Source organism: Phacochoerus africanus, chromosome 5, assembly GCF_016906955.1.
Source record: "Phacochoerus africanus isolate WHEZ1 chromosome 5, ROS_Pafr_v1, whole genome shotgun sequence".
NCBI lineage: Eukaryota > Metazoa > Chordata > Mammalia > Artiodactyla > Suidae > Phacochoerus > Phacochoerus africanus.
The window spans coordinates 73235935-73259584 of record NC_062548.1 but is presented as its reverse complement, the minus strand read 5'-3'; the positions used below and the strand labels follow the sequence as shown (position 1 = coordinate 73259584).

General features: G+C 39.8%; 1 protein-coding gene across 2 annotated transcripts; it reads right to left on the bottom strand.

Moving 5' to 3' along the window:
- Positions 1-691: 691 nt before the first annotated feature.
- Positions 692-22406, bottom strand: MOB1A (MOB kinase activator 1A). 2 transcript variants are annotated; one of them, XM_047781744.1, is made up of 6 exons: positions 22171-22406; positions 18802-18968; positions 13896-13989; positions 11473-11606; positions 4926-5089; positions 692-4313 (listed from the first exon to the last, which is right to left on the bottom strand). In XM_047781744.1, exons 1-6 carry the CDS (start codon positions 22182-22184, stop codon positions 4236-4238), a joined length of 651 nt encoding a protein of 216 aa, XP_047637700.1. In that variant the 5' UTR covers positions 22185-22406; the 3' UTR covers positions 692-4235. The 2 variants fall into 2 exon arrangements, with proteins under 2 accessions (XP_047637700.1, XP_047637701.1); XM_047781745.1 differs by lacking the exon at positions 692-4313 and adding an exon at positions 6139-6189 and having other exon boundaries at positions 4995-5089.
- Positions 22407-23650: the final 1244 nt, after the last annotated feature.

The following is a 23650-nucleotide window of genomic DNA, read 5'->3' as shown; positions in this document are numbered from 1 at the left end:
TAATTTCTTCTACAGTAATGAAAAACGGCTGTTTGGGGGTAAAAGGGGGGGTGTCTTATGGATACACTAAATACTCAATTTCAAGGTCAGAAAATTATGGAGTATAGTTCCTCCTTTTCCCTTTTTTTCAGCCTCACAGCCATGAATGTGCAAAAGAGGTCAAGAACACGGTAAGAAGGAAACGACTTTTTTGTTTGGGATAGGGTTTTTTTTTTTTTTTTTTTGTCTTTTTAGGGACACACCTGCGGCATACATATAGGGGTTCCGAGGCTAGGGGTCGAATTGGAGCTGAAGCTGCTGGTCTACACCACAGCCACAGCAACACAGGACCCAAGCCTCGTCTTTGACCTACACCAGAGCTCATGGCAACACCAGATCCTTAACCCACTGAGTGAAGCCAGGGATCGAACCTGTGTCCTCATGGATGCTAGTCAGATTCATTTCCGCTGAGCCACAGGAACTCCTGTTTGGGATAGGTTTAAGCCACTGCAGCCAGAGGCAGCATTTGTTTCTTGGGGGTGAGGCCCTGGTATTACGTTGGGTTCATCTAGAAACTTCTCTTTCCTCTAACAGTTAAGGAGGCATTTTAGCTACTAAATGATGAACAAAGATAACCTTCCACAGAACCTGAAAATCTCAAGTTTCCCATTTAAATAGAAACAAGTGTGTTGAGACATACTTTCATCAGTCCTTTCTTTCAATATATTTTATTCTGATGAAGTTACAAAAGTAGATACAAAATACTTTTTAAAAAAAGTACAGTTAACTGACTTAGAAAAATAGATAAAGCCCCTAAAGTTTTAAAAATACAAAATAAATTTTTATGTAAAGAACATTTAAAAATATTTTAGATGAGACCCAAGACTAACTTAAGCAAACCATTTTTGATGTAGACCAAACACGGAATGTTGTTCTGTAGTAAATCACTAGCACACTGATAATCCATTTGGATTTACAGAATACTTGTTTGCAATAGAATCTGACAATGAGAAAAAACCCAAGTGAATTTCAATTCAGTTGCTTCAATAAAATTACTGCTATCACAGGTAATATCATTCCCCCAAAGCCCTTTACAATCTGAAATACCAAAATCTAATGCAAAAAACACAGGAAGACTGAGGGACTACTATTTTGCCTCTTTGTAAAACCCCACATCCAGTTACTGAACTGATCTTAGGAGGAAATAATGTCCCTGTTGAAGCTTAGTTTGGTATATGAGCCGGTATTTTCAGGCCAGGATTTCACGGACAGAGAGACGGCCTCCAATAACCAGGACTGGAGATGCTTAGAAACAAATTTCTAGGACTTATATTCTCTGGGCCTGATTTGTTCCCTGCTCAGACAGAAGGCAAACCTCAAAAATATTTGCGAAAGTTAAAATCACCACTGGGACTGCTCCTCTTGCCTCTTTTTGGAGGCAAGAAAACTACTAGAAGAAACTTTCCTTCTGTTGTTTTAAATGTCATGAATACAGATGTGCATTTCTCAAGGCAGCTATATGAGCTACGGCTCTACAAGTTTAAGATGAAAGGAAATACTTTGTTAGCTGGCAGCCCACTAAAATCACTTTATTCACAGTCTGGAGAAGAATAAAGGATACATTTGGCTGTCAATACAAAAACTATAGTACAAAGAAGTTTTCATATTTAAACAAAAATCTGCACATCATTGTCCAAAAGCTTTTTTAAGACCCGGAAATTAAAGCACCATAGGATTAACTGCAGACTCTAGAAAGCACTGGCCAACCTGTGATTGTAATCAAGGGTGAGGAACAGCCATCAGACACTGAGGAGATGACTTCTGGTTAGGAGGGGCCTGGGGAGTGAGTGTTGGGGGACAGGTAGACCCTGGGCACAGGTAAATAGATCAAGGTTGAGAAGAGTCAAAGACAGATTGATTTCTTCCAACTTTAATCAAAAGCTGGCCCTCCAGCCAAGACAGGAAGGTGTCATCCTTTCCCCATTCTCTTCCCTCCCTTCAACTCTTCTGCCCTCAACTCCCTGGCCTTGGATGTAAACAAATGTTAACACTAATGTTTAGATGCATCTTTAGTTAAACCAGATTAGTCTAGGAATATGGTGATGCTTTTATTTTTTAAAAGGACACTCTGAATTACCTGAATTCTCAAATGACCAACACATTTAAAAATCTGCATCCCATTATTAAGCTGCCCCTACTACTGAGCTAATATGTGATGGAATTTGGTTCATTTCAGGGCTGAGTCATGAAGAGAAGAGAGGATTTCTATCACTGAAAAGTGGAGAAAAGGTGAGAATGCTTTTGTTTGATGATATCTGAAGTAGCAGAAGTGATGATGAAAGTACAACCCTAGTGGAGACATATTCCTTGCAGGCTTAATTAAAACCAACAGCAAGGTTTAAAGTCAAGAGGCAGTAATATTCCAGGTGGTATCTAAAAAACCTTCTTTCTCATCTGGAAATGATCACCATAAACACACAAATGCCTGACAGGGACTTCTGCATAATCTGAAAATGTGGATTGTTGAATGTTTCACAGAGGGCTTTTCTCTTTCTTCCATAAGGGATTATCCCACTCTTTTATTTCCTGAAACCATGATGTATGATTTCAGCCTAAATCAATCAGATAAAATGCTGTTTCCTTTAAAATTCTACATTTGTAACAAGTTATGGAAATTGAGTTATTACAAAAAAGGAATTTCTAAGCAATTCCTTCCTTACATTCTAGTGGAGTAATAAACAAAACCCTATCAAATTTAACCTTTCCCTTTATCAAGGAAGTTGGTGAGTACTTTGCAAAAACCACAGCTCTGATACAAAGAATGTCCATGAACTTAAAGCGTTGCCAATCTAACAAGTCTTTAGTAATATGTGCCTCTCAAGACCGTTTAAACAGTCTAAATCTTGGAAACCTAATGAAAATTAGATCTTTTCTTCACTAAAGGGGAAGATTCTTTTTATTCCAATAGAAACAATAATTTCAAGTTTGATACAAAAACGATTACAACAGGATAACATTCTAATCCATCCTTTGACTATTAACAGAATGAAGAATTTTTTTAAACTTATTCCTCCCATTTTGTATCCTTTAAACATATACCACACACACTCTCTCTCTCTTGCTCTCTCTAAAGAACAGGTAGCACACCAAACTTTTAGTAGGGTTATAAAATGTGCACATACCCTCAAGGATTTTTTTTATTGTGGTTTTTCTTAGGGTTTATCCTTACTGGGATAAAGTTCGTGCATTTCTACACCACTCTTCATGAAGTCGTTAAGTCACAATAAAAACAAGTAGAAGTAGTTCTTTTTAAAGGAAAATTCAAAACAAAATAATCAAGTACTATGAGTACTTTCATTCTCCTATCCAAAGTTCAAGGCTTCTGAAACAAAAACATAAATGAAAATGTGGTTTTTGAGACCCAAGTTTGTCATCATTTTTGGGAAGTCTCCTTTTCCCAGCCAAAACCTACATATTAAAATTAATCTGAATGAAGCATTTCAAGGTAAAGATCTGCAGGATAGTCCTTAGATGCCTTAAAAAAAGTTATCTGATACACACGCCTAAAAATTTAGATAGGCTCATGTGAATAAAATCCCAAATAAAGATTAAAAAATACAGTCATTTTAGAAATAACTTTGGTTACTCCCATACCACGTCATATGATGATGTAAACTGTAACTATGAATTTTGAAAAAAATATACATATATATTTTTACCTATAAAAACACTAGCATACAAACTTCAAACTAAAAGGGTATCCAAAGTGACACAAATGCTCTAAATCTTAAGGAAATTTCCAAACACCTCTTCTGTTTGTAAAATAAAAGCAGAATAAAACTGATCTGATTGTATTATCAGGAAATCTGTTCTGGACATTTGTTAATAAATTATTGGTGGAAATTCTTAATATCCATCATGCTGTCACCTGAAACAGAACCATTTTCTTCAGCAAAAGAATAAGTAAACTAATAAACCGCAGGTTAGCCATCATATATTACGACCAAGTACAATTCTGTGGCAATAATAGCAGTGGTCACATAGTGCCTCAGAGAGTCAGCTGTGTCCTGAGTTTCTCACTCTGAAGGTGTTAGGTCAACCTACCTTTGGGACAATTTTACCAGCAGACACAGATAATATGTGTCTTTTTATCCTTTTTCTTAAAGTTTGTGTATTACTAGTCTATAACAGATAGCAACGAGATAGCTCTAGCAGTAGATGAAGCAAAGAGGGTAACTGTGTTGTAGAAGAAAAATTTATCTGTCTTTCGATCCAAGCTTCTCAATTAATTCCTGAAGAGGTGCCAACTCACGCCTATCGATCAGATTAAATTCCTAAAAAAAGAAGAAAAATAAAATTTAAAAATTTATCTAACATGAAAACTTTGGAGTTCCTGTTGTGGCTCAGTGGTAACAAATCTGACTAGGATTCATGTGGACTTGGGTTCGATCCTTGGCCTCAGCTCAGTGTGGTAAGTATCTGGAGTTGCTGTGAGCTGTGGCATAGGTTGCAGACATGTGTGGTTGTGGCTGTGGCGCAGACCAGCAGCTACAGCTCTGATTTGACTCCTAACCTGGGAACCTCCATATGCCTCGGGTGAGGCCCTAAAAAGATAAAATAAATATATAAAAAGTTCTAATTCCAGGAGTTCCTGTCGTGGCTCAGCGGTAATGAACCCAACTAGTATCTTTGAGGATGTGGGTTCAACTCCTGGCCTTGGTCAGTGGGTTAATATCCGGCATTGCCGTGAGCTGTGGTGTAAGAAACAGACGTGGCTTGGATCCTGAGTTGCCGTGGCTGTGGCTGGCAGCTACAACTCCGATTGAAGCCCTAGCCTGGGAACTTACATGTTCCATGGGGGTGGCCCTAAAAAAACAAACAAACAAAACCCCTGCCAAAATATGTCCAAGTCAAAGGACACAAAAGTCAACATGGTTCGCACTCACCTGAACAAAGAAAATAAAGTGCTTAAAGGAGGTATTGAGGTGGGCCTCTTCCTGCAGCTGCATCACAGAATCAAAGTGCTGGTGATAAATATGGGCATAAACCCTGAAGAGACGCTTTAGAATGGTCTTTGCCACAGACATAAAGTTTTTGGGAAATGGGACACCTGTAATGTATCATTAGATAAAAATAAATAGCACTGCCATAAGCAACTCTCATATACACATTCACAAATACAAGCCCATTTTCATAAAATTCTTTAAAAGGCAAGGGAAAAAACTTCACCTAAACCTAAGTATAAGAGGTATCCTCACATACCACACTCTTCCTGACTGCCACAAATGCAGGGCACAAGTATTATGTAAGATGATATTCAAAGTTACAACAATTTTAGTTGTTTAATACTGGAGAGTTTTTCCCTAAGATTAAATGCAATGAGGGTAAGTATTTTGACTATAAATAAGAACATTTTTCTTTTTTGCAATTTATAGCTCTAAAAAAAATGTTTATGGACACACACACACACACACACTCAACCAGGACTGGAAACTCTCTCAAGTAAAGGAAAACGAAAGGCACACTTTGAGTCATTATTGTCTACTACCCACAAATAAAAAATATTTTTTTTCTGAATTATTCTGAAAAGTCAGTTTTCTCTCTTAAATTAAAAGTCCCTAAGTTTTTATTTAATGTTTAAAAAGTACCATTTTCCTATAGCCTAAGAAGGGTCATAATACTTCCTGTAACGGGGAAGAAGGACACCTCCCTGTTTTTCAAAGAAAATAAACACCTTCTTAGAAAAGAGCTGGGAGAGGGTTTGGTCACCTCTCTCCGAGCAGTGCAGGTGGGGATGCGACTGGTTGCATTTCTGAGAATTTTGGTCAACAAGATCAATGTTTCTTAGAAAAGAGAAACCAGAGAAAGACAATCTGACCGGCACTTAGTAAACAAATGCATGAGACAGCATCTGCTTCCAAAAGATCCTAGATAGTTGACCTTAAAGGTCTGTTCCACTCCACTACTCTTGAACTTCATGTTCTTTTCTCCAATCTTTCAGAAAACAAAGGCTAAAAGACTTTCTCCTTCCCTGCATTTTGTATTCTTTATTTTGCAACCTATCCTTAACAGCTTGAAATTGAGATATTTTGCTCTTGCAAGCTGATTTCTGCGTGCCTCCCCACCCCACCCAACCCCCTAGTCTTGGTAACAACTCGCCTTTTCAAACATTATTCTGGAAGCTCGTAGGCAGGTTTTTCGGGACGGGGTCTTGTATACATGTACAAAAAAGATGAATTTTTAAGTCAAATGCCTTCTCTCTCAGAATTTGCAAATGAGCACCACGCTATAAAAAGGAATTATTAGTGACTTGGAATATATTAGTTTGAAATCAATAAGAAACAGTTTTGTCTAATAAGAATAAATAATTGGCATAAGTTAATGTGGACAACAGCCTAATGAAGGGAGAAAGAATTCTAGAACATTAGGATGAAATATTGAAGAACTGGGAAGCTGAGAAAAGAGAATAATGATGAAAGTATTCTTTACTTCCAAATAAGAAGGAGACTTTAATAAAGAACTAAAAGCAATTTGTTTTAATCTAAGCACTTTCCAAGCTGAAGCTGACATTCAAACATAGCCAACACACAATAAAGGACCTATGAGTCAGGGAACAAAAGGTTAATAGAATGGAAAAGGTGATCAACAGCAAACAGACTAAACATAAGTTTTTCTCCTGAAAGAGCTTCTGATTAGACTGCAAAAAGGAATCTGCTATGTTCTGAATCTGTCCCTGCAAAATTCATGTTGAAATAAATTCTAATCCCCTAGGATGATGGTATTAAGAGGTGGGGACTTTGGGAGGTGATTAGGTCATAAGGCCTCTGCCCTCATGAATGGGATTAGTGCCCTTTTAAGAAGAATATTTGCCTCTATGCCATGTAAGGATACAACCAAAAGACTGCTTTTGGGGAGGTCCCTTCATGGCGCAGCAGAAACGAATCTGACTAGAATCCATGAGGATACGGGTTCAATCCCTGGCCTCGCTCAGTGGGTCGGAGATCTGGAGTTGCCATGAGCTGTGGTGTAGGTCACAAATGCGGTTCGAATCCCACAGTTGCTGTAGCTGTGGTGTATGCAGGCTGGCAGCTGTAGCTCTAATTTGATCCCTAGCCTGGGAACCTCCATATGCCATGGGTGCAGCCCTAAAAAGCAACAGACTGCTTTTTGCTGCTATAAACCAGGAAGAGGGCCTATGACAGAATCTGACCATATTGGCCCCTCTCTTGGACTTCCATCAGAACTGTGAGAAACACATTTCTGTTGCTTACAAGCCATCTACTGTCCAGTATTTTTTGTCACAGCAGTCCAAAGAGACAAAACAGAATCCAACAGTAAGACACCCCTTAAACTGAAAATGACAAGAACCGATCATATCCATGAACACTAATGCCGAAATCTTAACATATCAGGAAATAAAAAAAAATATTCTTCCAGCCGAACATCAAAAAAATACTAACGGAGAAAACCTTATGATCATCAACTACAGATACTGGAAGGTATTTGATAACACTCTACAACCAACTTGATTTTAAAAAATTCACATACTTCTAACTGAAAGCAAGATTCCTGCTTAATGCTGAAATACTAGAAGCACTGACATAAAAGTAAACAAGAAAAGGATGTTTGCCATCATCACCATTACTCAGCTCTGCTCTGGAAATACTAGTTAGTGCAATTAGATACGAGTCACCCAAGTAGTACATTTAGCAGAAGAGGCCAAATTAATATTATCTTAGTACAATGTGACTGTATACTTTAAAAACTCAAGATAAGCTATTCAAAACAAAAGAAACAATCAGAACCTGATGTCAATTACAAAATTCATAGACATCAACAGCTTCCCCATATACTAAACAAGGAGTTCCCGAAGTGGTGCAGAGGAAACGAATACGACTAGGACCCATGAGATTTTGGATTCAATCCCTGGCCTCGCTCAGTGGGTTAAGGATCCGGCGCTGCCATAAGCTGTGGTGTAGCTCGCAGACTCGGCTGGGATCCTGCATTGCTGAGGCTGCAGTGTAAGCCGGCAGCTATAGCTCCGATTGGACCCCTAGTCTGGGAACCTCCATATGCCTCAGGTGTGCCCCCTCCCCCAAAAAAACCCGACCAAACAACCACATACTAAACAATAACCAGTTGGAAGCCATATTATCAATGAAAATATTAAATGCTAGGAATAAACTTAAGAAACCTAAAGGATTAGCATAAAGTAAAATACATAAGTTTACAAGAGTAAGTAAGAAATAAATAAAAGACATGAATAAATGAATATAATTTATTCTTGGACAGGAAGACAGTATTGTCAAAAGAACAAGAATCCCTATATTAATCTACAAACTGAATGAAATCATAGTAAAAGTCTCACGAAGACTTTTTTAAACCTTGACAAAATGATTTTAAATTCTTTGGAAGAACAAATTTTCCAGTATAGCCACAAATATTAAAGAAGAGCAAAGAAGAAAGATTAGACCTAAAAGGTGTTCAAGATACATGGCCATGGTAATTAAAACAGCATGGAATTTCTATAAAAATAAAGAAATTAAAAGATTGCAAAATATATGTCAGCTTGGTGTACATATACGATAATCAGGGAAAAGACATATGTATTTGATAAACGGTATTGAACTAGCCAGCATTTATAATTGGAAAAAAAGTGAAGGGAGCATTGAGAAAAAATATGACAAAGATTTACATGTAAAAACAAAAGCACTAAATAAAAGCATGATATTTTTATAATCTTTAAGTAGGAAAACTCTTTCTAATCATTGCATTAAAATCCAAACATCAAAAAGGGAAAGATTAATAGGACAAAATAAAAATGTCGTATGTTCCAAAAACACCTCATAAACAAAATAAGAAAATGGCAACCTGAGGAAAAATACACACACCATGACAAGGAGCTAATATCCTTAACATAAAGAAAGACAAAGGATATAAACAGAAAACACACAATGATCAATAAACCAAAAAATGCTCTATCTCATTGATATTTTTTTAAATGTACATTATAACATATATTTATTTATACATAATATTTACCCATATTAGAAAAAAAATGAAAAAACTGCATAACAATTTTCATCAAGTACTGATAAAGAAACACAGGCAAATGCAAACATGGTTGGAGGGAGTATACTTTCACCAATATCTTTGGAGAGGAATTTGGCAGTATTTGTTACATTTCTTAAAAGTAATAGAGCATTAAAAAGAACATAACAGGAGTTCCTGTTGAGGTTCAGCAGGTTATGAGCCCAGCTGGTATCCATGAGGATGCAGGTTTGATCCCTGGCCTTGTTCAGTGGGTTAAGGATCCAGTGTTGCTGTAAGCTGTAGTGTTGGTTGCAGGCATGGCTTGAATCCTGCATTGCTGTGGCTGTGGCACAGGCTGGCAGCTGCAGCTCCGATTTGACCCCTAGCCTGGAAATTTCCATATGCGGAGGGCACGGACCTAAAAAGAAAGGAAAAAAAAAATTCTGCTATACAGAACTGGGAACTATGTCTAGTCACTTGTGATGGAGCATGACAATGTGAGAAAAAAGAATGTATACACGTATGTGTAAGGTCACCTTGCTGTATAGTAGAAGATTGACAGAACACTGTAAACCAGCTATAATGGAAAAAATAAAAATCGTTATGAATGAGAAAAAAAGAAAGAAAAATAAATAAAACAACATAACACATTTATCATTTTAAAAGAAAATTAGGAAGTTCCTGTGTGGTACAGTGGGTTAGGGATCCAGTGTTGCCACAGAGGTGGTAACAGGTTCGATCCCTGGCCCAGGAACTTCCACATGCCATGGGTGCAGCCAAAATAAATTTTTTTCCAATGGGACGTAATCAAACTTACAAGCTTTTGCATAGCAAAAGAAACCATTAAAAAAAAAAAAAAAAGACAACTCAAAGAAAGGGGGAATAGTTGCAAATGGTGCAATCTACAAGAGCTTAATCTCCAAAATATATAAACAACTCATACAACTCAACAAAAAAGCAAATACCCCAATTGAAAAATGGGCAGAAGCTCAGTGGTTAATGAACCCGACAAGCAACTATGAGGATGCGGTTCGATCCCTGGCCTCACTCAAGGGGTTAAGGATCCAGCATTGTCATGAGCTGTGGTGTATGGTATAGGCTGAAGACATGGCTCGGATCCCATGTTGCTGTGGCATAGGCTGGTGGCTACAGCTCTGATTCCCAATTCGACCCCTAGTCTGGGAACCTCCATATGCTGCACGTACGGCCCTAAAAAGACAAAAGACAAAAGACAAAAAAAAAGAAAGAAAAATGGGCAGAAGAAGTACATAGACATTTCACCAAAGAAGACATACAGATGGCCAATGGGCACATAAAAAAATGCTCAGGGAGTTCTCATCATGGCGCAGTGGTTAATGAATCCGACTAGGAACCATGAGGTTGTGGGTTCGATCCCTGGCCTCGCTCAGTGGGTTAAGGATCCGGCATTGCCGTGAGCTGTAGTGTACGTCACAGACATGGCTCTGATCCCACGTTGCTGTGGCTCTGGCATAGGCCGGCAGCTACAGCTCCGATTTGACCCCTAGCCTGGGAACCTCCACATGCTGCAGGTGCGGCCCTAGAAAAGGCAAAAAGACAAAAAAAAATGCTCAACATCATTAATTACTAGAGAAATGCAAATCAAAACTACAGATGTAGAATGGCCATCATTACTTAGTCTACAATAACAAATGCTGGAGAGGGTGTGGAGAAAAGGGAACCCTCCTACACTGTGAGTGGGAATGTAAATTGATACAACAGTATGCATGGAAAACAGTATGCAGGTATCTCAGAAAACTAAATACAGAACTACCATATGATCCAGCAATCCCACTCCTGGGCATATATCCAGACAAAACTTTCATTCAAAAAGATACATGCACCCCGTGTTTATTGTAGCACTATTTACGGTAGCCAAGACATGGAAACAACCTAAATGTCCATTGACAGATGAATAGATTAAGAAGATGTGGTATATACACATAATGCAATACTACTCGGCCATAAAAGAACAAAATAATGCCATTTGTAGCAACATGGATGGAACTAGAAATTCGCATACTAAGTGAAGTGTGTCAGAAAGAGAAAGACAAATACCATATGATACCACTTATATCTGGAATCTGATATAAGGCACAACTGAACCTATCTACAGAAAAGAAACAAACTCATGGACATGGAGAACAGACTTGTGGTGGCCAAGGAGGAGGGAGTGGGTTGGACTGGGAGTTTGGATCAGTAGATACAAACTACCGCATTTGGAGTGGATAAGCAAGAGATCCTGCTCCCTAGCAAAGGGAACAATAACCAATCACTTGTGATGGAACATGATGGAGGATAAACTGAGAAAAAGAATGTATTTTTAACTGGGTCACTTTGCTGTATAGCAGAAACTGACAGAACACTGTAAGTCAACAATAATTAAATTTTTAAAAATAAAACAAAAATAAAAAGAAAATTAGTTCTATAACATTAACTCACCAATCTTAGAAGGAAAAAGAGTTTCATCATCAAGTTGATCCTGAACCCAAGTCATCAAATAGTCAATGTATTTTGGTGCAGAACATTTGATTGGTTTTTTAATATTAGTACCATCTGCCCAATGGTATTCATATCTGGAGAGAAAAAGTTTTAGTGACAAAATTTTCAAAAACATGTTGTAATCAAGGTAGGTTCACAGTCTGTCAACAGAAGCTCCTTTAGTAAATTACCTGAAGTTCTACTAAAGATGACTTGAAACTTCCCTAGAGAATTACAGTTGAGCCTTGAACAACACAGGTTTGAACTGTGCAGGTCCACTTGTATAGGATAGTTTTCAATGGTAAATACTACACTACATGATGCACAGGTGGCTGAACCCGTGGATGCAGTGGAATCGTGGATATGAAGGGCTAACTATAAGTTATACCCATACTCTGAAATGTGATAGTTACAAATGGAAGAGAAAATGAAGATAGTGTGATAGCTGGCTGTGCCAGAATATGTTTTATAGCACATCCCTGAGAAAGACAAAAGAACTGCATTCCTGTCCGTTAGGTAAAGGTGCCGAGAATGGGCAAGGGGCTGATGGATCCACCACATTCTAAGTTTGTTGGCCGTTCAGTAATCATCAAAAGAGCCAAAATTGGAGTTCCCGTCGTGGCGCAGTAGGAACGATGAGGTTGCGGGTTTGATCCCTGGCCTTGCTCAGTGGGTTAAGGATCTGGCGTTGCCCTGAGCTGTGGTGTAGGTCGCAGACTTGGCTTGGATCCCGAGTTGCTGTGGCTCTGGTGTAGGCCGGTGGCTACAGCTCTGACTTGACCCCTAGCCTGGGAACCTCCATATGCCGCAGGAAGCGGCCCTAAAAAAGGCAAAAAGACAAAAAAAAAAGCCAAAATTATAAACTCTTGTTTCCTGGAGGGAATTTTAAAGAACAATCGTTAAAAAGATCTTTAGAAAGGCATGAATCTTTCTCTACCTCCCCTTTGATGAGCTAGAATGATTAATAAGATAATCACAACCTCACTGTATGAAGCATTTAAGCCAAAGATAGTGTTTCCTATTTGTTTTATTTAAATTTCTTTTAAGGAAGTTTGAGAAATGAAACTGTAACACTGCACAAAATAAAAAAACATTCCTCCTGGAGTTCCTGTTGTGGCTCAGAAGTAAGAATCTGACTAGTATCCATGAGGATGTGGGTTCCATCACTGGCCTCACTCAGTGGGTTAAGGATCTGGCATTGCTGTCAGCTGTGGTGTAGGCTGCAGACACAGCTCGGCTCTGGCATCACTATGGCTGTGGTGTAGGCCGATGGCTATGGCTCCGATTCAACCCCAAGCCCAGGAACTTCCGTATGTCATGGGTGCGGCCCTAAAAAGCAAAAAAAAAAAAAAATCAAAATCCTCCTAAAATAATGTAATAAAAATGGACTCATTGAGTTCCCTTGTATGCAGTGGACTAAGGATCTGGTATTGTCATTGCTGTAGCTCACGTCTCTGCTATGGCACGGGTTTGATCTCTGGCCCGGGAATTTTCATATGCTGCAGGTGCAGCCAAAAGAAAAAATAGGATTCAAACTCACTTTTCTTTTCCTTTACAACTGTAGCAGATTCAGAAAGGACAATTTTTTGCCAAGAGGTAAACATCTTGATTACCATCTATCATCACATAAAATCATTTATTAGAGGAAAAGAGACTGGAAGGAAACACTAAATTATTAATTTCATCACCTCCTGACTTAACTTTGAATGATAGTTTCATCTCTCAATATTTCTTGGAATTTATTAGTAAAAAAAAAATTTTGTCTTTTTTTTGGGGGGGGGGGCACACCCATGGCATATGGAAGTTTCCAGGCCAAGGGCTGAATTGGAGCTATAGCTGCCAGCCTACACCACAGCAACACAGGATCCAAGCCGAGTCTGCGACCTACGTCACAGCTCACGGCAATGCCGGATTGTTAACTCGCTGAGTAAGGCCAGAGATTGAACCAGCATCATCATGAATGCTAGTTGGATTGGTTAACCTCTGGGCCATGATGGGAACTCCCCCAAAATTTTAAACCTAGTGTCTTTAGGGGTCAGGTAAAAACTCTTCCAAGAAATTAATTTAAAAACCAGAAACAGAACCATAACTGTCAATAAAATTGAAAAAATAACTTTTCCAAAGCAAGATAAACCTAACTCGAATTACCTTCGCTCCTGAACATTAATACTTACTATACTTACTATAATGGAATTATTTAAAAAAAAATCAAAATACTAGGTAGCATATACCAAAGTATTTAATAACTAAAAGCTTACAGGTAAGCCTTTTGTTTTCACAAGCAAATAGGTAAGAAAAACAAGTCTTTATTATTTAATTTATATCAATTGGTGATTAGCTTTATTTAGTAGTTCAAATGCCAATATAATAGCCAATATATGTACCTTGGACCTGCAGACATGACTGGACAACTTGCTTCAGTGCAGAATTCTGTGATAGTTCCATATAACATGTTGATCTGGTTGAAGAAATCCACAGCTGGAAAGATAACAGCAGAATTCTGTTTCGTTTTGGTTTTTTCCTTTTTTGGGGGGGGGGATGTTTCATTTTTTCTTTTGCTTTCTAGGGCCGCACCAGCAGCATACAGAAGTTTCCATGCTAGGGGTCAAATTGGAGCTGCAGCTAGCTACCAGCCTAGGCCACAGCCACAGCAATGCCAGATCCGAGCTGCATTTGCAACCTACACCACAACTCATAGCTACATCAGATCCTTAACCATAGGGTGGTGCCAGAGATAGAACCCACATTCTCATGGATACTAGTTGGGTTCATTACTGCTGAGCCACAAAGGGAACTCCCAGAATTGTGTTAAAATGTTTGTGTAGGAGTTCCCACTGTGGCACAATGAGATCAGCAGTGTCTCTGCAGTGCTAGGCTGCAGGTCTGATCCCTAGCCCAGCAGAGTGGGTTAAAGGATCTGGTGTTTCTGCAGCTGTGGCATAAGTCACAACTGCGACTTGGATCTGATCTCCCACCTGGGAACTCCATACGCCGCAGGGCAGCCAAATAAGAGAAGAGAAAGAAAGAAAGTCTGTGTAGGAGTTCCCTTCATGGTTCGATGGTTAACGAGCTTGATTAGGATCCATGAGGATGTGAGTTCTATCCCTGTCCTCACTAAGTGGGTTAAGGATCCAGCATTGCCATGAGCTGTGGTGTAGGTCACAGACGTGGTTCGGATCCTGTGTTGCTGTGGCTGTGGCATAGGCCGGCAGCTGTAGCTCTGATTGGACCCCTAGTCTGAGAACCTCCATATGCTGCAGGAGTGGCCCTAAAAAGAAAAAAAAAAGCCTGTATAAACACAACAAAACCAGACCTCTCAGTTGGAGGATTTAGCCAAAAATCCTCAGGAGATTCAACAGTCCAGGGGTACTATAAATTCTCTTTTTAAGTTGTTACTTCTAACTAAACTTTCAGTATATATTCACTTTTAATACACTAAGCTTTTAAACAGCTTCTAAGCAGGAAAATAAAATATTAGAGAAAATTCTAACTTAATGTAATTATTATGTAAAAATACATATTTTGACTATATCCAAGCAAATGAAAAAAAAAAATCCATAGCTTATGAATCTGGACCAGATAATATCATTTGCGTTAAAAAAGAAGAAAAGCATTGTGCATTAAAGTATGAAGGAGAAGGTGTATCAGGCATTTAAAAAATCTAATTCGCCATATGAAGTTCCTGCTATGGAGCAATGGGATTGGCAGCATCTTGGGAGCACTGGGATGCAGGTTCAATTCCCAGCCTGGCACAGTGGGTTAAGGATGCGTGTTGCCGCAGCTATGGCTTAGGTCGTGACTGTGGCTCGGATCTGATGCCTGGCCCAGGAACTCCATATGCCTGAGGTGCCCAAAAATTAAAAAAAAAAAAAAAAAACCTAATTCATCATAAAAAATTGAGATCTGGTGCATATTGAGGACATAAAAAAGACACAGGATAATGTCCCTTGCCCCTGCTAGAGTCTCTAGCTAACGAAAGGAACAAATTAAAAGAGACAAATAATATAACATAAGAAGATAGCATCCAAAGGCCAATAATAAGTGCTAGAGAGTTTAGAGAAAAGGCAATACCTCGAGGGGCTGAGGTAGTCAAGGAGTACTTCCTAAAGGAGCTTCAGCTAGATCCAGAAGAAAACACAAGAGGAAGGGGGTAAGAAATGAACTTAACTGAGTGAAACATATTACTCTGTGTAAAGAGAACCACATAAGCCTTGGAAAGTTTTTTTTTTGTTGTTGTTGTTGTTATTGTTGTTGTTGTTGCTATTTCTTGGGCCGCTTCCGCGGCATATGGAGGTTCCCAGGCTAGGGGTCGAATCGGAGCTGTAGCCACCGGCCTACGCGCCAGAGCCACAGCAACGCGGGATCCGAGCCGCGTCTGCAACCTACACCACAGCTCACGGCAACGCCGGATCATTAACCCACTGAGCAAGGGCAGGGACCGAACCCGCAACCTCATGGTTCCTAGTCGGATTCGTTAACCACTGCGCCACGACGGGAACTCCAGAAAATTTTAATTTACATTTGTAGCTCACAATATGTTTCTATTGGACCACACTGACGAAGGCAATGATTATCACCAGTTGAATACCATAGTGTCTATGGAAGTATTCACACTGTTGGAAGTATGTATCGCCACCTAAGATGTATGCAGTCTTACAAACAAAATCAAACCTGCATTTGATCAAAGCTCTAAATCTGTGCTAACATGGTAGCCACAGATACATAGATATTTATGATAAAATGAAGTTTAAAATTCAGTTCCAGGAGTTCCCACTGTGGTGCAAGAGGATCAGCAGCATCTCTGCAGCACCAGGATGTGGGTTCGATTCCTGGCCTGGCACAGTGGGTTAAAGGATCCAGCATTCACAACTGCAGCTCAGATCTGATCCCTGGCCTGGGAATGCCATATGTGGCAACGGTCAAAACAAAAACAGGAGTTCCCAAAGTCATAGCTCGGTGGTTAATGAACATGACTAGTATCCATGAGGACACGAGTTCAATCCCTGGCCTTGCTCAGTGGGTTAAGGATCTGGCATTGCTGTGAGCTGTGGTGTAGGTTGAAGACTGTGGCTGTGGCATTGGTTGGCAGCTACAGTTCGGATTCAACCCCTAGCCTGGGAACCTCCATATGCAAAGACTGTGGCCCTAAAAAGACAAAAAACCAAAACAAAAAACAAATAAACAAACAAAAAATTCACTTCCAGTCACAGAAGCTACATTTTAAGTGCTAAATGGCCACAGTGAAGATGTACAACATTTGCAGTACCACAGAAAGTTCTGTTAGACAGTGCTGCTCTAGATCTAACATTTACAGGAAATAAAAGGAGGAACAGAATGAAATAATGGATGCCCTGGGAATGTTATCAGTAAAACATCCTGTGGAAAATGAATTGGTTTCTTCAACAAAAATAACAAGGGAAAAAAGACTGCAATGAGAGGAAACCTGTGAATTAAAGAGATAAATGTACAGGTCTTGCTGGATCCTGATTTAAACCAACCATATATATATATATATATATTTTTTTTTTTATCGTTTGTCTTTTTTTTCTTTTTTGGTCTTTTCTAGAGCCGCACCTGCGGCATATGGAGGTTCCTGGGCTAGGGGTCTCATTGGAGCTGTAGCTGCTGGCCTACACCCACAGCCACAGTAACAAGGGATCCAAGCTGCGCCTGCGACCTACACCACAGCTCATGGCAACGCTGGAACGTTAACCCACTGAGCGAGGCCAGGGATAGAACCCACAACCTCATGGTTCCTAGTTGGATTCATTAACCACTGAGCTACGATGGGAACTCCAATATATATATATTTTAAATAAACACTCAGGAGTTCCTGTCGTGGCTCATCGGGTTACAAACCTGACTAGTATCCATGAGGATGTGGGTTTGATTGTTGGCCTTGCTCAGTGGGTTAAGGATCCAGCATTGCTGTGAGCTGTGGTGTAGTCACAGACACAGCTTGGATCTGGTGTTGCTGTGGCTGTGGTGTAGGCCAGCAGCAGCAGCTCCCATTCGACCCCTTGCCTGGGAACTTCCATGTGCAGCAGGTGCAGTCCTAAAAAAACAAAGAAAAAAAGGGGGGGGGGAGAGAAACATTTAAAGGACAATCATGGGAAATATAAACATTAACTGAATATTTGATAACATAAAGGAATGATGGTATTGTCATTATCTTTAAAAGGGGAAGTTCTTATCTTTTAGATACTGAAATATTTATAGATGAAATAATATGTATGGGATTTGCTTCAAAATAATCAGGGTAGTATACAGAAGCAGCACAACTGGCCATGAATTGATAATTTTGGAGCTGGGTAATGGTTACCTGGGAATTCACTCTTCTTGTTTCTTTACTTCTGCATTTATGAAAATTTCCATTAAAAAGTCTTAAGGATTCCTGGAACACCTAAAATTATTAGAAACTGATCCCAGAACCAATCTCATCTCAGAAATGAGAGGCTCTAATATTCAAATCTCTAGCCTCAGCATATCCTGCCTTACTTTCTTCTTCTTCTTTTTTTTTTCTTTTGTCTTTTTAAGGGCCTTACCCGTGGCATATGGAGGTTCCCAGGCTAGGGGTCTAATAGGAGCTGTTGCTACCGGCCTATGCCAGAGCCACAGCAACGCCAGGTCCAAGCTGCGTCTGCGACCTACACCACAGCTCACGGCAACGCCAGATCCTTAACCTACTGAGCGAGGCCAGGGATCGAACCCACAACCTCATGGTTCCTAGTCGGATTCGTTTCCACTGTGCCACCATGGGAACTCCCTACCTTACCTTCTTGAATTCAGAGTGACTTGCAGCTCTTGGGTCCCTCCACTGTCTCCCAATCTCTCAATTTCCTTCTAACTACTCCTAAGTCACAGCAGTCAAGTGACTGACCATAGCAACTAAAACTCACATTTCCGTACACAGACAGATGAAAGCTGCTAAGAATGGGGGCACAACAGTGAGGATGGATTCCTTACAAAGTCATGCCCGCCACAGGTAGAATCTTTTTATTTACCATTCTTTCATTTGACCTTACTCAGCAATTCAGACAAGTCTCCTCAGAAACTCCCCCAAAGCACTCTTCCTTTCTCTTCAGGTCTCTCTACTCAACCACACAAGGTACAATCAGGTACACTCAGAAGAGAACAACACATTTTGGATGTATTTGTACCTATGCGTTTCTTTACAGACAAATCCGTTATATTACAACAGTTACACCCATGAAAGGAAATGCATTAACAAAAAGATTTTAGCAAAATCTTCCTATAAACCAGTAAAGTTGAAAGTTGTTAAAAACTTACTGTTAACAGCAATCCATTCATTCAGGTCCTCTCCTTCTGGCAACATAACAGCTTGTCTCAGATTCCCACTGCCTAGAGTTGCTTCTGCATGTTTTAAGAGTTCATACTGATGAGACCCTTCAGGGATATTCTTCTTTGGTTTGAATGTTTTAGAAGAACGGCTACTACTGTTAGGTTAAAAGTAAAAGTGTATCACTTTTTAGGTTTGGAAGCAGAATGACATTATTTTTAGGCATATAAATTATTTTCAAAATAATACTCCCTGAAAAGTGCCAAGATTGGTAAGGGAACAGGGGGATAAGCACAAGAAAAGAACTTTTGTCTCGCATACAAACAGGACTAGCAGCACAATTTCATATAGAAAGAAATTTTACTATGCCTAATGAAGCAGTCTGGTGTTAACAAAAAGGGCACCTTAACCAAAAGGAGAAAAAAGCTAGATTCTAGTTTTTAATCTGCCACTCTGTGACTGCCTGACAAACCTAACCTCCTGGCCTCACAGAAAAGCGCTGTGAGGATGGTAGCTCTAAGGTTCTTATAGCTCAAATATCCAAACCAACATGTATGGACATCAAATATTAAAGTATTTTTGAAATAAAAAATGTTTGTAATATTTTTTATCAAAATATTTGTAATGCCATCAAAGCAAACCACAGAAGCAGAGTTAGAGTTTTTAGAGCAGGGAAAATGAGAGACAACAGGTTTAGGGGGGAAAATAAGTTTTTATTTCTATCTCACACTATTCAGGAGGAAGGTCCTAATACAACACAAAGCCCAGAAAAAAATGAACAGATTTCTAACCGCAACAGTTAACATAACTCAGAACAAGGAGATAAGCAGAAAAAAATAAAAATAAAAAGTACTTGGAACATATATTACAAAGTATTAACAATAAAGGGCTTTTATAATCTGTTAAGAAAAAGGCAAAGAATTCTTTAGAAAAATGGGCTACGGCAATGAATACGCAATTCACAAAGAAAAACACAAGGACCAGCTTTTCTGAAAAACTGTTCAATCAAAATAAAATTTATTTTTTCCTTAGTTTGAGTGTCAGAAGTCATAACAATTACATTAAGTGTGGGCTAGTGTATAGAGAAATTAGTACTTTAAAGTGTGTAATACTTTAGGAGACCAATATGGCATATTAACACGGAAATGCACTTCACTCCATCCCTTCCACTTCTAGGTATCTCTCCTTAATATGGGTAAGGATGTATTTTCCAAAATTGTTTTTAATTATGAAAAACTAAAGTTTACTAGTAAAGGAATAAATAATTATGACATATTTACATCCTGGAAAACCATACAGTATTATGTTTAATATGGTTAAACATATTATAGAATGAAATACAGCACAGAAAAAATTCATTAATTAAAAAAAAATGTACAGCAGAAGCCCATTTTGTAAACGTGGAGAAAATATCATCCACCAAACTGATACTGGTACTTCTAGAAAGGGGAAAGGAATAGAACTGAGGACTTTCCCTTTACTAGAGTAATGTGAATTTTAAATAAGACTGATTATGGAGTAAAAAGGAGTTATGAAAACAATAAAAATCAAATATGGAAAGTTTGTATTTAACATGATAATGAAGGAAATTTAACAGGGAGAGGGAATGGCGCTTTACAAATAGAAAGAGAAGTTGTGAATGACCAGAAGCTAAATATGGAAACTAGTATGAAATGATGACTTCCGTGCTTCAAATGGCACCACCAAGACAGTGATAAGAATCCACAAAACAGGAAAGAATGTTGCAAATTATAGATGTGCTAAGGGACTTGTATATTCAGGATAAAGAATTTTTACAATTCAAAACCTAAAAAGACAACCTGATTAAAAAAATGGTCAAAGGATTTGAATAGACATTCCTCCAAAGGAGATACACAAATGGCCAATAAGCACATGAAAAGATGCTCAACATCATTAGTTATTATGAATCACAATGAGATGTCACTTTACCTCCACTTAGGATGGCTATAACCAAAAGTGTAATTAACAAGTGCTAGGGAAGGTGTGGGAAAATTGAAACTCATACAGTGCTAATGGGAAAGCAAAATGGTGCAGTGCTTGGAAAAAGTGTCACCCTTCCTCAAAAGGTTAAAAATAGTTAACTATACAACCAGGCAATTCCATTCCTAGGTATATATCTGAGAGAAAGAAGCACATACATCCAGTACAAAAATCTGTACGCAGTTCACAGCAGCGTTATTCCTAATATCCAAAAGGTGGAAATTCAAATGTCCATCAACAAAACAAAGTTTAAAAGAAATAAACAGCCTCACATTTAGGTCCAAAAAGCAAATAAGAATTGTGCATCCACAAACAATTAACTAAACATTAAAAGAAGAAAAAGACTGGAAGGAGGGGGTAGATAACGGTCTAGTAATAAGGAAACTTTAAAATATAAATCGGATTTTTTGATATGGTGATCATACTTAAAAAAAAATCCAAAGAGGGAAAAAGCGATTTAGACAAAGATACTTAGTAGTGCTATTTTATAACTGCAAAGTATTAGAAAGAATCCAAATTTCTCACAATAAATGGGGTAAACTGTAGTTATGAAACACTATGTAATTTAATAAAACTTGGAAAAAATGCCAAGTACGTGGGTAATGCCCATAACTAAAAATGGATATGTATTTGCTCATACAAGACATGTTAAAGCAAAATAATAAGAGCCCCCTGAGAATAACACGTAAGGTGCTAGAGCAATGCTTCTCAAACCTAAATGTGCTTAAGAATCATCAGAGAATTTACACTTTCCCATTTAAGCCGCACCTGCGCCCAGACGTTATCTCTAAAATAAGAGTCTACCGAGTTAAAACGAAGTTAGCTAATTATACAAATTCACAAAGTGGGCTGGATCAGAATTTGGACACATGGCCGCCAGCTTAACTTTCACATTCTCAAACTGCGGCACTCCACATTTTCCGCGGGGGTAACCGAATACTGATGACAATAAAGGGGGACGTATAGTAGAGTAAAAAGCCAAATCAGTATGGATCGTTACCAAAAGGCTGGAGACCGGAGAAAAATTGGAAGCCCCAGGCGGGGCCCATGGCTCCGCCCCCAGATCATCCCTCTGCCCTCAGGCGCACTCGGGCGGAAAAGTTTCGGCGGCGCCGCCGGCCTCGGGGCCTTCCTACTCCTCAACTTTCTCGCTCCGCTTCCTCTGCCTCGACCTTCATCTCCGTCTGCCTCTGACCACAACCAGGCTTCCCTGTGACCCCGAGCGGTGGCAAAGCAAGAGCCGGGTACCCCAGCCCCGACCCCGGGACCCGCCCTCTCCTCAGGCTCCCACTGGCCCCCTCCACGACCTCGGCCCTCAGCCCCCTCAACCCTGAAGCCCTGGGCCGGGCCACACTCACAAGAGGAAGCTCATCTTCTATCCTCAGAGCGGAGGGGAGGGGCCGCTCGCCCCCGCCGAGGTCAGGATTCGGAGTCCGCGCGGGACTGAGGGGGATCCGAAGGTCCTCAGCCGGCGGACAGCGGATGCCCGCGACGCTGCAGCTCGCAGCCGGGGTCGAGCCGCTGCAAGCAGGTGCGAACTACTGCAACCGCCTCGCCTTCCTCCCCCACTTTACGGACCCGAAATGCGGAACCAGCAAAATCTCGCGAGCTAAAGCTTCGTTCAGCCCCGCCCCACCGAGAGGGACTCGGCACGCCCCTTTTCCTTGGGCCGGCTCCTCCACCTGAGCCAATCAGGGACCTTTACGCCGGGACTTCCGCTGACCAAGTTGCCCTGGAATTAGGATCCTCTGCCTGCACTGCTGATGTGCGTGGTCCAGGTTGAAGCTGCTCTATTTTGTCCCAGTTACCTAGATGTCAGGTGGCCATGTGTGCGAAATTTTTTCTTAACGTTAATTTGATTTTTTAAGTTGAGATGTAATTTACACAGCATAAAATTCACCGTTTAAAAAAATATGCTTCAGTGGTTTTCCCACATATTCAGAGTTGTACAGCAGTAACAATTACCTATTTCTAGAACATTTTTCCTTCACTTCCAAAGGAAACGGGTACCCATTAGCAGTCGCTCACCATTCCTCCCTACTCCCATCCCTTGGCGACATTTAGTTTACCTTTTTATACGAGTTTGCCTAATCTGGATATTTCAAATAAGTGGAACTGTACAATATGTGCACAATCTTCGTGATTAGTTTCTTTTACCTGATCATGTTATCAAGATTCATCCATGTTGGAGATCCTGTGTTAGCTCCGCAGGTCAGAACCCAGCATGGTGTACATGAGGATGAGAGTTCCATCCCTGGACTCGCTTGGTGGGTTAAAGATGTGGGGTTGCCACAAGCTGCGGTGTAGGTTGCAGATACCGGTTGGATCCTGCATTGCTGTGGCTGTGGCCTAGTCCGGTGGGCAGCTGCAGCTCTGATTCACCCCTAGCCTGGGAACTTCCATGTGTCGCAGGTGTGGCCCTAAAAAGAAAAAATAGAAAGATTCATCCTTGTTGTAGCAGGTATCTGTTCATTCACTTTTTATTATGAGCACTATTCCATTGTATAAATATACCACATTTTGTTTATCCATTCATCTGTTGATGGACTTTGTGGTTGTTTCCAGCTTGGGGCTATTAGGAATAAAGCCATTTGGAACATTCCTCTGTGGGATTTTGTGTGGATGAATGTGTTCTTTTCTCTTGGGTATGTGCCTGGGAATGACTGGGTCATATACTAACTATGTATTTATCTTTGGGGGGAACTGCCAGATTGTTTTCTAAATTGGATGCACTATTTTACCTTCCACTGGCGAATAACTGAGGGTTTTGCTATTTCCACATCCTTGATAACATTTGTTACCGTGTATCTTTTTTATTATAGCCGTTCTAGTGGGTGC